This window comes from Embiotoca jacksoni, unplaced genomic scaffold (assembly GCF_022577435.1).
Source record: "Embiotoca jacksoni isolate LCO1_2020_lvr unplaced genomic scaffold, fEmbJac1.0.p SCAF_6, whole genome shotgun sequence".
In the NCBI taxonomy this organism is placed as follows: Eukaryota; Metazoa; Chordata; class Actinopteri; family Embiotocidae; genus Embiotoca; species Embiotoca jacksoni.
Genome location: NW_027185414.1, coordinates 17,540,362 through 17,555,320, shown reverse-complemented (window position 1 = coordinate 17,555,320; position 14,959 = coordinate 17,540,362). Strand labels below are relative to the sequence as shown.

The window sequence follows — 14,959 nt, the reverse complement described above, 5'->3', positions numbered from 1 at the left end:
ATAAAACGGAAAAAACTTTTAAGTAAAGTGCAAATACCTCATATTTGTACTGAAGTGGGCTACAATAAACGTACTTGGTTACATCCCACCATGGAAAATAACTAAAGCTTTAAAATAAATGCAATGGAGTACAAAGTTAAAGATTTGGTTCCACCACTGTCTTTCCTCTACTTTCCTGAACTATGAGATAAATGTCCTGCGCTCCTTCCTAGATTTGGATATGTGGATAAAGTTTGGGAGAGGGGTGGGGGCATGGAGAAACTTCCTGAACAGTTTGGTGGGGCGGGCTCCACGCTGCTCCTCTCCTCTCCTCTGCTGCTGTAGCTTTTCCCCTCCAGGATCCTGATACGTGGCTGTTTTTGGGAGAGTCTGCCGCGGTGACGGACAGTTCACTAGCGTGGATCTCTGCCCGCAGCCTGCGGCGATCCGGAGCGACTCAGCTGCGCAAAGCCTGCGTTCATCAAGCCGGCCTGGATGGCAGGGACACACTGGTGCTCAGACTGCCGAAACCACCAGGTATTTATAGACCAGCTGGCCACTTTCATGCTGCCGTGATGATGTCTCGAGGTGGTTTTACGGCCGCTGACGACACCAGTAAGTTTGTGAAACTGATGCTGGCTTTTTAGCAGGATAGCCATTAGCCTTAATTAGCAGTGACTGCGTGTCAGAGGAGCTAATCTCTCCAAGCTACCAAGCTAACGTTAGCGTGCTAACTTTTACGCGCAGCGCTGGTTCACGCAGTTTTTTAAAAAAAAATTTTTTTTAATTTTTTTAATTTTTTTAATTTTTATTTTTTTAGCGTGACACTAATTTGCCGCGTTGTTCTCCTCTTCAGCTCCATGGCGTTATGATTTCCTGCAGGTTTAATGTGAGGCGTAACTGTTGGTGCCTCCGTGTAACTTCCACACAGGGAAACCATATAACCTGCGTCTTCAGTAAATGTCTCCATCTGCTGCAACCTTTCTGCAAAATGTGAATGATCGGCTTCAGTAAGTTTACGGTACTCTTGACTTTTCACAAAGACTCGTACCGACATGGACCGATGCGGGCAGGCTGCTGCTGCCAGGAGGAAGCCTGGTATCTCTGGAGTTTCCTTCCTCTGCCACAGCTGAACTTTTACCACAACTGAAGCACGATTATCACGAATTTTACATCTGCGGAGAGTTCAGAAAATAACTCTGCAGTTTTTGATTAAAGGTAGGTTGTCGAAGAGGAACTTCCATTTCCAGAAAAGGCTGTCAAAATATTTTTAGGTTGAGATTTGCTTATCAGGGACTTGTTTGTTTTGCTTGATATAACAGACTGATAGAGGAACATGTCTCCATTACAGTTTGTCTGCCAGTTTCTGTGCAGTTATTTCTGAGCTGTTAAACATTTCACTCAGTGGATATCTGGAGCACAAATCTTTAAAAAAAAAAAGACTCATTTACAGGATATATATATATATATATGCAGTGTGCAGTATATTTGTGGTGTTTCCACTGTTTGCTGCCACCTCAGCACAAGTTCACTGGGGTCAGCTGCTTCTCTGGATATTGTTTTTTTCCACTGGACATAGTTGAGTGTAGCTGGTAATCACAGCAACGCCACGTGACACTACCAGGATGTGTCACGTACTTACTGGATGATGATCCCGATCTTGTCTGACCATTCAGGGGTCTCCGGTGTTCTCGTGTCGCATTTTAGGATCGACTCGCTTCCAGAAAACGCGACAGGTTTCGTATGTACTCTCTGCAACGTTCACAATGATGGAGAACCAGAGCAGAGGAGTGGAGCCGTCGCCCAGATAATATTTCTACTCTCTACCTTGGTTGGGCTACAATGCTTGTTGAACTCTTGTCATTTTGCTATTAAATGTGGTGACTAACATTTGGTAGCAACCATATTTTTTTTTTTTAATGCAGCCAACAGATTGATTCCAGTTTTTGGAGAACAAGGATCTACAGATTTATTTTGTTTTCAATACCAGAAAACTACCAGCACTTTGAATCCATCACCCTGGTCTTTAGGGAAATGTGACACTTGCAGCTCTAATTTGATTCTCATTCAAATTAGTTTGTTGAAAAGGTCCAAGAGAGTTCCTGTTTGTCTCAAAGTGTGCTCCTCTTACAGCATTACTGGTTGCGAGTACTTTTTGGACCGTGGGACGGATGAAAGGTGGATGCTGCAGGAAGCCCAGCTGGGCTGTAGCTGCTCTGTTTATCCCCGTTTCCCTGCTGATGCTAACCTCCAGGGGGGCATCAAGCAGCCAGAAGATGACACAAACAGCTCTGGCTCATGCAACAGCCACGGCTGCAGGACCAGGCCCCAGCCTGACAGATGACCTCCCGGGCCTCCGGGCGGTAGCAGACTTCTTAGCCAGTGAACATGCACATGTTTGGCTCCTGTCCCTGGTGGGCTCTGTTGCTGTCGGCCTCAGCGGGATTTTCCCTCTGCTTGTCATTCCTATTGAAGCTGGGGCAGCCCTCAAAACAGAAGGTAAGAGGGAGCAATATGTGGGATACATATGCCTCTGAATTATTTCTGTTGATATCACAATATTTATCTATTGGCTACATAAATATTTCTGTAATATGCAGTATTGTGCAAGACAAATCATTGAGATGATTTCTGTGTAAATGGACTGAAACAATGACTTTTAAATGGTAATATAATTTGTAAAAAAGCAGGAATTAATCGTTTACTGTGCTAAAAAGAGTTAGCCATATTAATAATGTAACTTTTTTTTTTAAACTAGGTTTTAGTATTTAACAGCTTTTTAACTGTTGACATCAGAAGAGTTTAGAGGTCAAGTGTCGACAGTAAAAAAAAAACAAAAAAAACCATCTCATTAATCCAACAGAAGGTATCAAAGCCTCGGTTCATACTATGTACAGGAACTACAAATAGGCCAGAAGTCTGGCCTGGCATCCACGATTCACACACTTTTCACAACTGTACATCTAAAAACCTAAAGTTTCCAGTGTCTCTAGAGAGAAAACAGCCTCAGTGGCATCACAGGTAATTCTGCTGGGTCTTTGTCAGCCGGTCTGAAACCCAGCTGCACCTTCCTCATGGTTTAAACTTTCAGGTGGTTTATAGCCTTAAAGGAACTTTCTGGAAATCTGCTACTTGCCAGAAAACCGAACATTGGTCAGTGATGACCTCATGAACACTAATGCACGTTTTTCTACATGAAGCATAAATCAGGGTCATCATTTTTCAACTAGTCATTACATTTTAAAAGATCAAACAGTTTATCCAACTTTTGTCTTAAAAAGAATATATATTTTCCATTGTTTTTACTGTCGGCCGGGTACTAACACATTACTACTTCCAGAGAGCGGCAGCATTGCACCTAAAAGCTGTTTACTAGCTACCATGAAGCTACAAAAGATGAAGAGCACGTTAAAACCAGGCGTCAGTCGAACATGTGGAATGTTGTGAGATTAGATTTTTAGGGTCAGTATATGGACTTTAACCTTTAAATAACTGATACACTAATCTTATTAAGTATGGCTACTGGGGGTTTCCCTGGTTGCTGGAGGCTTTAGGTGCTGTTGTAGCAGTGTGGTATGCTGGCCAGGCTACAAACACTTTTATTGTTACAGTGTTTAGAAATGTCTTCTATAAAGAGAGTAATCGCCGAACAATGGTAAACAAAGCTTCTAGTGAAGCTGTAGTGGCTTAAAGGTGTGAAAAACACTCAGCGGCTGCCCCTAAGTGTTATGATGGTGAGAGAAAGCCCTGTCTACTGAGCTTCATTTAGCAGGCCTAAGTTACTGCGGGTCAGCCTGAGGCCTTTAGGAGGCTCCACCCACAGGAACGTGGCATTCCAGAGGTATTTCAGGCTGAGGGTTGTCAGCTGCAGCCCTGACCAGAGGTTAGTCATTACCAGAGGAAACTCCTCAAGAATAACATTTCTGTTCTGTGGAGCATGAGTAAACATAGTTCATTTAAGCAGGCTGAGCCAGAGACACTTCACTGCATTTATGCGCATTGAGTTTTATCTGGTGAAATAATGAGTTAATCAAGAACAAGAGAAATGAAAATGTCTTCTTTTATTTGTGTCAGTAATTTTAAACCAAAATGAAAGATCACATTAATTTACAGTTTTTATTAACCTGACTGCACAATAATTTGTTTCTTGTGTCTTTCTTTGTGTTTTGTCAGCTGGAAGCCAGAAGCTGAAGCAGCTCTTAAGCTTTGCTATTGGTGGTCTCCTTGGTGATGTATTCCTTCACCTCCTTCCTGAGGCGTGGGCACTCTCCGGCTCTTCAGGTGGGTTTCCTTTCCACCAGCGTCATCACCACCTTTTCTGTTCACCGTGGTTTGACCCATTCTTCCCTCTGAAACACATATTCATATACAATCCTATTACTGCTGCATTGCCTTTAAACAGTCCGCTCTCTCACAGACATCACAGACCGATGTTATATCAATTTCATGAAGTATTCACATTGGCACAGCAGTTTTGATATAATAACCTTTGCTCTATTATGCATTACATTGCTTCTAGAAAAATATGATCAACACAGTATTTCATTTGGCCCTAGTCAGTAGGAACTGATGTTTGTAGCACGTACAACATGTGTATGTAATGCATACTTAGTACTTCTATAATGGCATTGCCCACTTGGCACATACTGTATTTGCTCTCGGTCTTATTTGCAATCTCTCTGCTACCCTTGTAGCTGGTAAACAAAACCACTACATGACCCAGGGCTTGTGGGTAATCATTGGTCTGCTGGCCTTCTTGCTTCTTGAGAAAATGTTCCCCGACCAAGACAGCCTGGAGGACGCTCCAGATGCAGACCTGAAGTTTAACTCTGCTGTAAGTATTTCTGCTGAAATAGTGTGTTTTTAGACAAATGTGCTCTCCGCTGCTCGCAGGAGTCTCGCTGCACACGCATGTCAATACAAGCCTTCGCATATTTTTGTTTTCATTGGTATGCTTTGGGCAGAGAGCTCTTGTGCTCGGTCTGCATATTTCTGTCGGTGGTGTTTTGATTACCGTAGCATCACATGACAACCAACACTTTACAGCAGTAGCGTTTGGGGGAATGTGCTATATGACATAAAGGGATTGTCACTCTCAGGTCTTGTGGTAAAGAAATAGTCACAAAACATCTGTTGTTAGGAAAAATAGTAACTCATTGTCAGTGTGTAAATTAAGTGACTGTTATGTGTGAAAAGTTTCCGTTAGTCTATGTAGATAACTGTAGTTGAAAGGTCACTACTACATACACAAACCATGAGTTCCTCTCTTGCAACAAAGGAACTGGCTTATCTAGTTTAGCACACACATTGATTAAAAGCAAACATACTCATATAGGGTGCAAAGACACATTGATTAAAAGCAAACATACTCATATAGGGTGCAAAGAGCATTGAACCCCTATGCAGTCACGGTACCTTATCTATAGTAATGTAATCACGTGATGTTTTGTAACCACATACATACAATAAAAGGAGCAAAGAGGGAAGTCTGATTCGGAGTTGGCTGATGCCAGGTGAAGAGCTTACAACTCTAAGACCCTGCACGGACTTCCCTTGCTGCAAGTAAAACTCAGATTTGGTGCCAAGCCTTGTGTTTGTCTGACTGTGGGTTTGATTCTTATGCTATCAGCGCTATGTTACGGTTCTGAACCTAACATCTGTAACGGCACAACGTGTCATTTCTATGCTCAGTCTTCTGTACAGATAAAACAAGCTGGATATTAACATTTGAATTACTTGGCCTTAGAATTGATGGCAGGTGGGTTTTGTTACCTTCAGACGGAGCCAGACTGGTTGTTTCCTCCCAATTTCCCATGTATGTACAAAGCTAAGTGGCTGCTGGCTGCTGTATACATTTACTGTGTACATCCGAGTCTATTATCAAATCACTCCTTTAATATCCCCTTAATATTAATGGATATGAAGTTGCTCAATAAGCAACCTGATCAACATTAGATATTGTGTTTGCTGTGGTATTATTATTTAATATGTTATCAGTTAATTACTGTGTCTTTTCTAATTCGAGTTAAAGTTGAAGTTTTTTTTGTTTAGAAAGTGTATTAAAAATTGTGCAACATGAAATTAGATTGATTGACAAACACGCGTCTTTAACACATTGCTGCTCTGTAGACGCCGAGTGTCTGTTTGCAGAGTGTTTGTAAAGGAGGTCTCGTCCTCCCTCCTGTCTTTCTAATGCCGTTGAGGGAGAAGATTGGAATCCACGGCTCAGTTCCTCCACTTGTGTCTATTTATAGTGCCGGGGTGAAGCAGCTGCTTTAGCCATTTCAGTGTCCACTGGAGAACACTCAGCTTACAGACAGAGGCAACAATAGACACGACTGAGTGTGACAGTGTGAGAAAGACAGAGAGGTTGGAATTATTCTCTTAAAATACTGCGTTTAGCATATAAAAAAAACCCCGCTGAATTTATTTTGTACTTGAATCAGATCTGTGTTTTTGATGGATGAGGATTTCACCACTTTTCTTAGTTCAGATTGTTTTAAATTTTCTCATTAAACAAAACTCAGTGTTTTGCTCTGACAGTGTAGCGCCAATCTGTTAGAGATTGATTGCCCTAAAAATGGCATCTCACTTCATTACTTCCTCATGCTTCAATCACAGACATGGAGCAAACATTTGCTTGCAGCCACCAGAAGACAGCAGGTTATTTTCCTCTCCCTTTATTTGACTATCAGTTTAAATGGCAACGTAAGTGGTTTCTGTGTGACAGAACAGGGAAGTCTGCTGTTCTCGGAAAACAGAAGCCACAGCACGACATGAAGGGGTCAATTCTTTTATATAAGAAATATTAATGTGGTGACCAGGGCTGGAATTTCAGGGTTATCTGGGGAAAAAAAAAAAAAATACTACAAACTATTTCTGATTACTGCACATCTAGGAAGGCAGGAAAATAATGAGAATGTTTCAACAGCTGTTCTGCTGCCCGTGGGTGAACTCTCAATAAAATGCCTGTTTATTGCTCTGTCAGATTCAGGCCACCATTAAATTACTGTTTTTAGCGTGTCTGGTGTTTGTGGCCAAGGTGGGCTGTATGGTTCCAAGTTAACGGCATACTACCGATGTAGACACATGAGTCATGGGAACATAAAGATCATTCACTGAAGAATAAAAAGGAAACTTTGAACATGTATGAACTGCGTGTTCATTTTTGCTGTTTTTCTTCCTTTTTCCTCCACAGACGCAGTCTAATTCAGTTTTCAGTGGAAAAGCAGCCGTATCACTCAGAAATGGGCACCATGCTGAGTCATGGAAATCCTCCAAGCAACAGAGTCTGCAGAAAAGATCTGAGAAAATCAAGGTAATACTGACAACCAAAACATATCCCGGTTAACAAAAAGACAGGCTAGGTTGCTGGGGGTAAACATTTGACATGCTTTGCTTATGTAAGAGGTATTATTTTGCTTCCTAAGTCCTCCAAACTGAGCATTAAACAGAAACTTAGTTGGCTTAATGAAACCAGAAACATAAACTTTGCTAAGTTTGTTGACTATTGTTCAGTGCAACCTGCTTGTCAAAACTTTTTTTTAAACACAAGAGTACAATGCATTTATTACTGAAGCAGTGTTTTCCCATTACAACATTAGGTGCAGCAACAAAGCATTTTTTTCACAGCACCTATAAACCCCTCTATCTTCAGCTCAAGCTTTGTTTTTCCAATGTCTGCTTAATATTATTTGTATGGCAGACAGTACATTTTTGAATAAATAGTTTTATTATATATAATAATAATAATAATAATAATTATGATTATTATTAGTAAATATACTAATAATAATCATAATTATTATTATTATTATTACAGTTCAAAATTATTATTATTATTATTACAGTTCAAAATTACATAGTTTTTAGTCAAATACCTGCCAACCACTCCTACCCTGAAACAGGTATCTACCTTGAGACTGGGACCCTTGTTTATCCTCGGCCTGGTCTACCACAGTTTTCTCTGTATTCATTGGGTTGCCATGCATATTGCATATTTGCTGCATATCCTTTCACACAGTGCATCTATTATTTACTGTTTACTTATTTAGTTTCTTTGCCCTTTTAGTCTGGACTCAGACTCCAGGTTTCCTTTGAGAAACAGATCGTTTACAGCCTTATTTTAATGGGGTCAGACTACAGAGCTGAAAGTAAACTTGGCTGACTTCACAACGAGGGGTCTGCCGTATCATATCATTCACAATAATACGGGTAAAATTTTTAGAAGGTATTCAAAAAAATGATATCGCGATAGAATGCAACGACGTCATATTTTTACGCAGTGGAAATGTAGGGCATACATTTCAAACTCAGCTCAGCATGGCTCTGTTCCTCCTCGGTCCTCTGTGTGCTTCACACACACACACACACACACACACACACACACACACACACACACACACACACGGAGTGCAGCAGACGCTCAGGTGGTCGAGTCGTTACAACATAAAAGTTCAACAAAAGCCCCAAACCACGGTATTAATGGACAAACGTCGACGCTGAACTTCCTACAATCCGTCCAGAACATATGAATCTGCCGACAGGTGAGGAAGTAGTCAGAAGCTCTGCAGCTGATCATGTAGTCGTCCTGACAGACAGCAGCTCTCTGCACCGCTGCACCTCCAAAACTCCTTTTTCTGTATTTCATATCGTCAAGAATATCATTATAAAAAAAAAATACCCAGATATATCGTGATATCATTTTAGGGTCATGTCGCCCCCACCCCTAATCACAACACTTACTTAATAACTAAGATTACAACCTTGACAAGGTTACAATCTGAATGTTGAGATACAGCTCAGTCAATGAAACCAGGATTGTGTCTTCAAACAAACTGCTGTTGTTTTCTCTGTTCTGACTAATCCAGGCTCATGTGAGTAACGGTAGCACTTCTATTTTGTGTGTCACAGACAAGTGGATATCTAAATCTGCTGGCCAACTGTATTGATAACTTCACCCATGGGCTAGCAGTAGCAGGGAGCTTCCTGGTTAGCAAAAAGGTAAGAAGTTGTGACGACCTCCTCACTAAAAACATTAAACAGCTGGAACAGCTGTGTTTTTCATTCATATACGCTGCCGGTATGATCGTAACTGCATAGCTGTGTTTGTGTGATTTTAAACTGAACTTTTACTATGAAATGTAATGTGTTACGTAAACACTCGCTCCGTTCCTACAATCACTTCTGTTGGGAGAAATAAATGGAAGGATTCTAGAATCTGACAGTTTTACTGATCTCCACCTATTGTTAGATTTAAGTACACAGATAACAGAAACAGGAGTCATTCAGTGCTTCAATAAATCCAGTACATTTTTCATTGAGTGGACAACATACCTTACAAACTCAGTCGTTTTATACCCTTCACTCAGAGACGTCTGTTTGGCCTGCAGCCTGACCAAATACTATTTTGACAATTGAGTTTCTCCAGCTGAAACCGAACAGTGAAAAATTTGGCACTCTACATCATTCTAATTTCCAACTATTTCCCAAATATGGACTTGTTTTTCCAAAAAAGCCCTTTCAGATAACCCAAACGGAACAGGTGGCCCTGGAATGTGTCTTGAGCAATAGAAGAGTCACTTTCCCTAAAACTATGTGCAGCTTTTTCCAAAACATTACAAGTTGTCACTGTCAGAGGCATCGGAGCCAACATGTCTTCACATCCCCTCATTAACTTGGGTTTTATGATCATGCTAGGTTAAAGATGGCCGTCTACTTTTGGATTAAACACTTCGAATGTACACTTCCTGTAACCTGCGATCACCTGAACTTCACCTTGAGCTGGTCTATGGAACCCAAGTCTCCTTCGTTCTCCCTCTTTTTTCTTGATGCTCCTATTCTGTGCGTTGGAGTTCGTCCATTATTATGTCTGACTCCGTCTGACAGTATTCAGCCAAGAACACATTGTTGTCCTTATCAGAACCAATGTGTTCCTTATAGTTGAGCCCCTGTGAGAGTTCATCAGAGGTTTAGCAACCGGACCACACATTGTGCCCTCTCCTCCTTGATGCTGCCAATAAACATCACTGCGGTCACATCCAAAACGGTCTCCTCTGCCTTCTTCCCCTCATCTCCACGATTTCCATCACATCCCCCACCAGACCTCCTCGTACTTCACCGACATGAGGTCCTATCCAAGATCCCTCGTCAGTCGAGTATGATCCGCTAACTGACAGTAAACAAGTTAATTCAGCGTGAGCAGATGTTACCCAAAGTCTGCGTACAAACTGTACAAGTAATGGGAATAAACGGAGCAGGTTAGCACGAAGACGACTGTTAACTGGCAGAAAGATGTGTGCTCCGACCCGCACCATCAGAACACAGCAAAGACCGAACTGAACTCTCCTTCTATGTAGTTATTATTGGTGCTCGTGTGAGAACAGAGTTAATGCACTTAGTGGTTTACAGTACGTACTGTATATTATGAAGCTGCTTTGCTTTGTCTCGCTCCGATGCTTTGTGTTAAGTTTTCTGTTTCTTGGGATTAGGTAGTCTAGATTTTGAGTTTTAAAGGCCTGTGATAACTCCAGAAATTGTTGCAGTTCGGAGGCGGTTTGAGGTTGATTTTTTTTGAAAAAAGTAACACGCAGGTAGCAGAAGAGGAAAATGTGGACTCCGATAGTCAGCCACAGTCTACATCCGGTGAGTCACACTAACGAGGAGGCAACGTCAGTCTGAATAATACAATGTCCATCTCGTGTGACTATGTGAATGCAAATGAAGTTGTTTGCCCTTTTAAAAGGTTGAATATTAAGTGCAGAAGGAGAGCACTGCGATACTTAATGAAAGCAAAGGACTAACATGTATCTGGAGAATTTTGACGCAGCGCTGCTCGTTAATGAGAACAATGTTTGGAGGCGTTTACAGACTCTGGCAGAGCAGCAGACTTCTCGTATCAGCAGGCCCACTCTCTTTAAAATACTCAGTGGGCCCTCATTACAACAAACTCTTTCAGTTTGAAACTGCTCCTTGTTTCATTGTGTTAGAGGCTTATTGAAAAAGGTGCACTTAAAACTGCAGCAACATGCATTTGTACCGCTTCAGTAGGTGATTTTATATTTGTAGCTATGGGAAGAGAGTCCAGCTGGAGAGACATAAGGCGAGCAGCATGAACTATGGATCACTGTGCCAGAGAGGAAGTTCACTAGATGTCTCAAACATGCACATACAAGACATCTCACCAGTGTTTTCTGTTTACTCATAGCAGTAGGAAAATGATCTGTATTAATGCAGCGTTGTCGAAACATGAATGAGTGAAGCTTCACGGTTTTAATTCTGAAGGGAGGACGAACAAACTAAACTTGGATCTTTAATTTGTGAATAGCACACAAATTAGTGTGTTTCCCCTCAGATCATTCGTCTTTGGTCAAAGGCAGCTTGTGATTGTACAAAATGAGCTTCATGTGGCTTGAACCACTTCACCTCGTTCACTTGTGTTCACTTTCACTGCACTGATTTGATGATGTTTATCGCCCTGCTTTTATAAAATAGTAATTTTATTATTATTTCATCAGGATACTTTTATTATTCACTATTTTTTTTTTTTACTTAATTCTATTTGAACAGAGTTTTAAACATTTTGCTCATTTAATATCAGGAAGTGTTTGGTTGATATCTCAAACTTTTTAAACCTTTTTAAAATGTAATTTAAAAAGAAGTTTAAACTAATCTGAAATGCATGTGTACGGATGAAATGCATGAGAACGGATGAAATGCATTCACGCGAGACATTTCTGCAGACAAAGCAGCATTAACGGGACATTTCTTGCAGGTTGGGTTCCTCACCACCTTCGCCATCCTGCTCCATGAAATCCCCCATGAGGTGAGATAACAGTTCTTACTAAAGTGCCTTTAAAGGATTTAAATATTTAGAGGATGGAACAAATGTTTACATGGCTGGAAGCGTCCAGGACCGATGTGAGGGTGAACGTTGAGCCGTTCCCGCTCTGAGACATGTCGTCGTCTGCAGGTCGGAGACTTCGCCATCCTGCTGCGGGCCGGCTTTGATCGATGGAGCGCCGCTCGCATGCAGCTGTTTACGGCGCTGGTCGGGGTCCTGGGAGCCGGCTTCGCCCTGTGTGCTCAGTCCCCAAAGGGCACAGGTAAAACAGGACGAATCAAAGTCATTATCGTCCAGTGGAGAGCATTTTACAGTGGCCAGAATCAGTCATACGTCTGTGGTGCTGTTTGTAGAGAATGCCAGTAGCTGGATACTGCCTTTCACTTCTGGAGGCTTCCTCTACATAGCCCTGGTGAACGTGGTGCCTGACCTGCTGGAGGAGTCCAGTTTAAGGTGTGTTGGATGTTTCTAAATACTACTTTGCTTTCTTTTTTTCATACGGTGACAGTTTTGTTTACGTTCAGTATTCATTAGACACGAAGGCTGAGTTTTGAAATCTGTCAAATCGCATTGTTTACATCCACGTTTACTAGCTCACAGTTGTCCTCTTCCTCACTGCCTTTGTTGGATCTTTGGAATAACGTGACGGCAGGATTTGAGTTGCAGCGCCTGCCTGATCAGACATGTTCATCCTTGTACGTGTTCACATTACAAAAGAAGCACTGCTCTGTGTTGGAAGTCTGACTAATGACTAATGTTTGAAGGTCTTAGTAGAACAAAACCTGCTGAGAAATAATTTGGAAGATGGACAGACTGCATATTGATACCCTGAAATAAGTCTGAATGTGAATCCTTTGTTTTTTTATTTCCAGGCACTCCCTGCTGCAGATTCTGCTCATTTTCTGTGGCGTGGCCATCATGGCTCTGCTCTCTGCCATTATCGACTAAATACAGAGGAAACGTCCCTCTTGACTTACCAAACTCTAAAAGTTAGCAGTGGAGGGGATTCCTGTTCTCCACCGACCCTTCGTATCCTTTCCCCCCTCATTCATGGAAACATCATGTTACACTAAAACAAGCATCTGACCAAAGGACGGCATTTTATGGGGGACGACTGACAGGAACACCTGGTGGATGTTTGGACATTACAAAGTGTGCCGTACTTAAATGTGCCGTACTTAAATACCAAAGGAGGATTAAAAGGGTTTGTATGAATATTTGTTATCAAATTGTCTTGATCAGATAATCGTGATGTTTTGCACATATAATTACACAGATACACCTGATGCACCTGCGCAGATCGGTAATAATAGTCGCTATTTTGGGCGGAGCAGGTGTTACTGGTCCTGTTCAAGGACCTCCCTCTTTACATGCAAACCTACATCGTTTAAATGTTTTGCGTCGTTGTTCATCCTCTGTTTCTGACCTATCTGCTGCATATTTATTGAGAATCAGAACACAGTTTCCGCAGGCGTGCACCATTGCCATGCCATCATTTTGTCTCGATAAGAAGTCGGGATGGCCCGTTACTCTCGTTTGGGCTCCTCATCAAAGTTGATCTGTTTGCATCTCTCTCGTGCAGCATGGGCTGCACCGCTTCAGCTCATCGGCTTAAATAATGATGATCAATTTTACTTTATTAGAGGAAAAGATTGTTATTCTGTGTTGACCTAATACTAAAAATGTTTTAGACTAGGGACATATAATAACTTTTAGTTTAGTTTGAGTTTACCCTGCAGGATTATTCATGTCATGTTGTTGATACACCTCTTGGTCAAAGTTTCTACCCCTGAAACAATAAACATCTATGTAAAAAGTTGTTTTTTTGTTTATAACTTTAGAGAAAAAGATCAGCCATGATAGCAGACCGTTAATATGTAGTATAAATACTTGGGATCCAGGCTTTATATTTATCCCACTGGATTTAGGAAGTCCTGATATTGATTGGTAAAGGTGCTGAGTGCCTTGTACTGACTTCACTGCACAAAAAACACCATAAGAGAAATTTTGCCGCAAAGGGGGTGGGGGGGGGGGCCTGTGCGTGTGTGTGTGTGTGTGTGTGTGTGTGTTGGGGGTGTGTATTGATTGTGTGCTCACACTTGTCCAATTCCAACACAGTCTATTTGGCAAGCTTCTGTTGCCATAACGACTCCACCGCGTGTTGCCTTCCTTAGTCATCAGCCTGTGAGCAGCTTATTGTCTGTGGGAGCCTTCACAGCACAGAAGGACAACAAACAACCACCATTTACACTGTAGTCCAACACATTCAGCGGGGATCACTGCTTTCCCGTAACTTCCCAGTTTAATCCAACCGTTTAATTCCTCGTGTGCGGATTCAAATATCCAACTGATGGATGACAAATATAATAATTTGCCGAGGATTAGAGTGTCCTCGGTTATTTGGTGGTAAATATTAAGCAAGATCAACCTTCAATTAATATGCAGTGAGAAGTCAACTGTTAGTCGCGCCCATTTTTGGAGTCTTTTAACTGCCTGAGCTGAAGTCAGCCTCAGCAAGATTTCTAGACTCCACAACTGTCAACGTGTCCAACGTGAGCCGAGCTTTACGTGTCACGGGCACATCGAAACCGTCTCGTCGGGTCTGTGTGCCGTAACACAGAGCCGCTCTGTCAGGAAACGCTCCAACAAGCTCCTTAACAGATGGTTTGTCATTTGCTGAGTCTCATTTAGGTATAAAACCATCACAAATAAGGAACTAAAGGAGTGTGAGACACGTTTGATTTAGATTTTCTTTACATCATGTAAATCGACATTTAAATCTTGTATATGTTTTTAAAAACTCTGAAACTGCTCCGACATAATAGAAGTATAGTTGTATAACTGTTGTAAAGTGATTATAAAGCATGTTTTTGCTCACTATATAGTTTACTGTAGCTATCGAGTATACAGAGAGAAACTAATCATTACAAACAACTAGACAATAAGTGGAGTTTATTTGTTTATGAAACAGTCCGTGTACAATATGTAAGATCTCAACTCTCCATCGTATACCAGCTCTCAGGATTGTTTTGTTCTGAAGGTGTAACCGACAGCAGCAGGACCTCAAACTGGATCATGTCATGTCTTCACTATTGACCACATGTGCCTGCAACAGATCCAAGACTTTACGATACATTT

At 41.5% G+C, this 14,959-nt stretch overlaps 1 protein-coding gene across 5 annotated transcripts; it reads left to right on the top strand.

Moving 5' to 3' along the window:
• The first annotated feature begins 330 nt into the window (after window positions 1-330).
• On the top strand, window positions 331-13,637 carry slc39a13 (solute carrier family 39 member 13). Of its 5 annotated transcripts, none has more exons than XM_069173954.1 (10): window positions 331-594; window positions 2,113-2,478; window positions 4,153-4,260; window positions 4,674-4,813; window positions 7,178-7,297; window positions 8,893-8,982; window positions 11,753-11,803; window positions 11,951-12,083; window positions 12,175-12,274; window positions 12,694-13,637. In XM_069173954.1, the coding sequence occupies exons 1-10, from the start codon at window positions 555-557 to the stop codon at window positions 12,767-12,769; spliced, it is 1,224 nt and encodes a 407-aa protein (XP_069030055.1). In that variant the 5' UTR covers window positions 331-554; the 3' UTR covers window positions 12,770-13,637. The 5 variants fall into 5 exon arrangements, with proteins under 5 accessions (XP_069030055.1, XP_069030058.1, XP_069030059.1 ...); XM_069173957.1 differs by having other exon boundaries at window positions 332-516; XM_069173958.1 differs by having other exon boundaries at window positions 332-516; window positions 836-2,478.
• The last annotated feature ends 1,322 nt before the right edge of the window (window positions 13,638-14,959 follow it).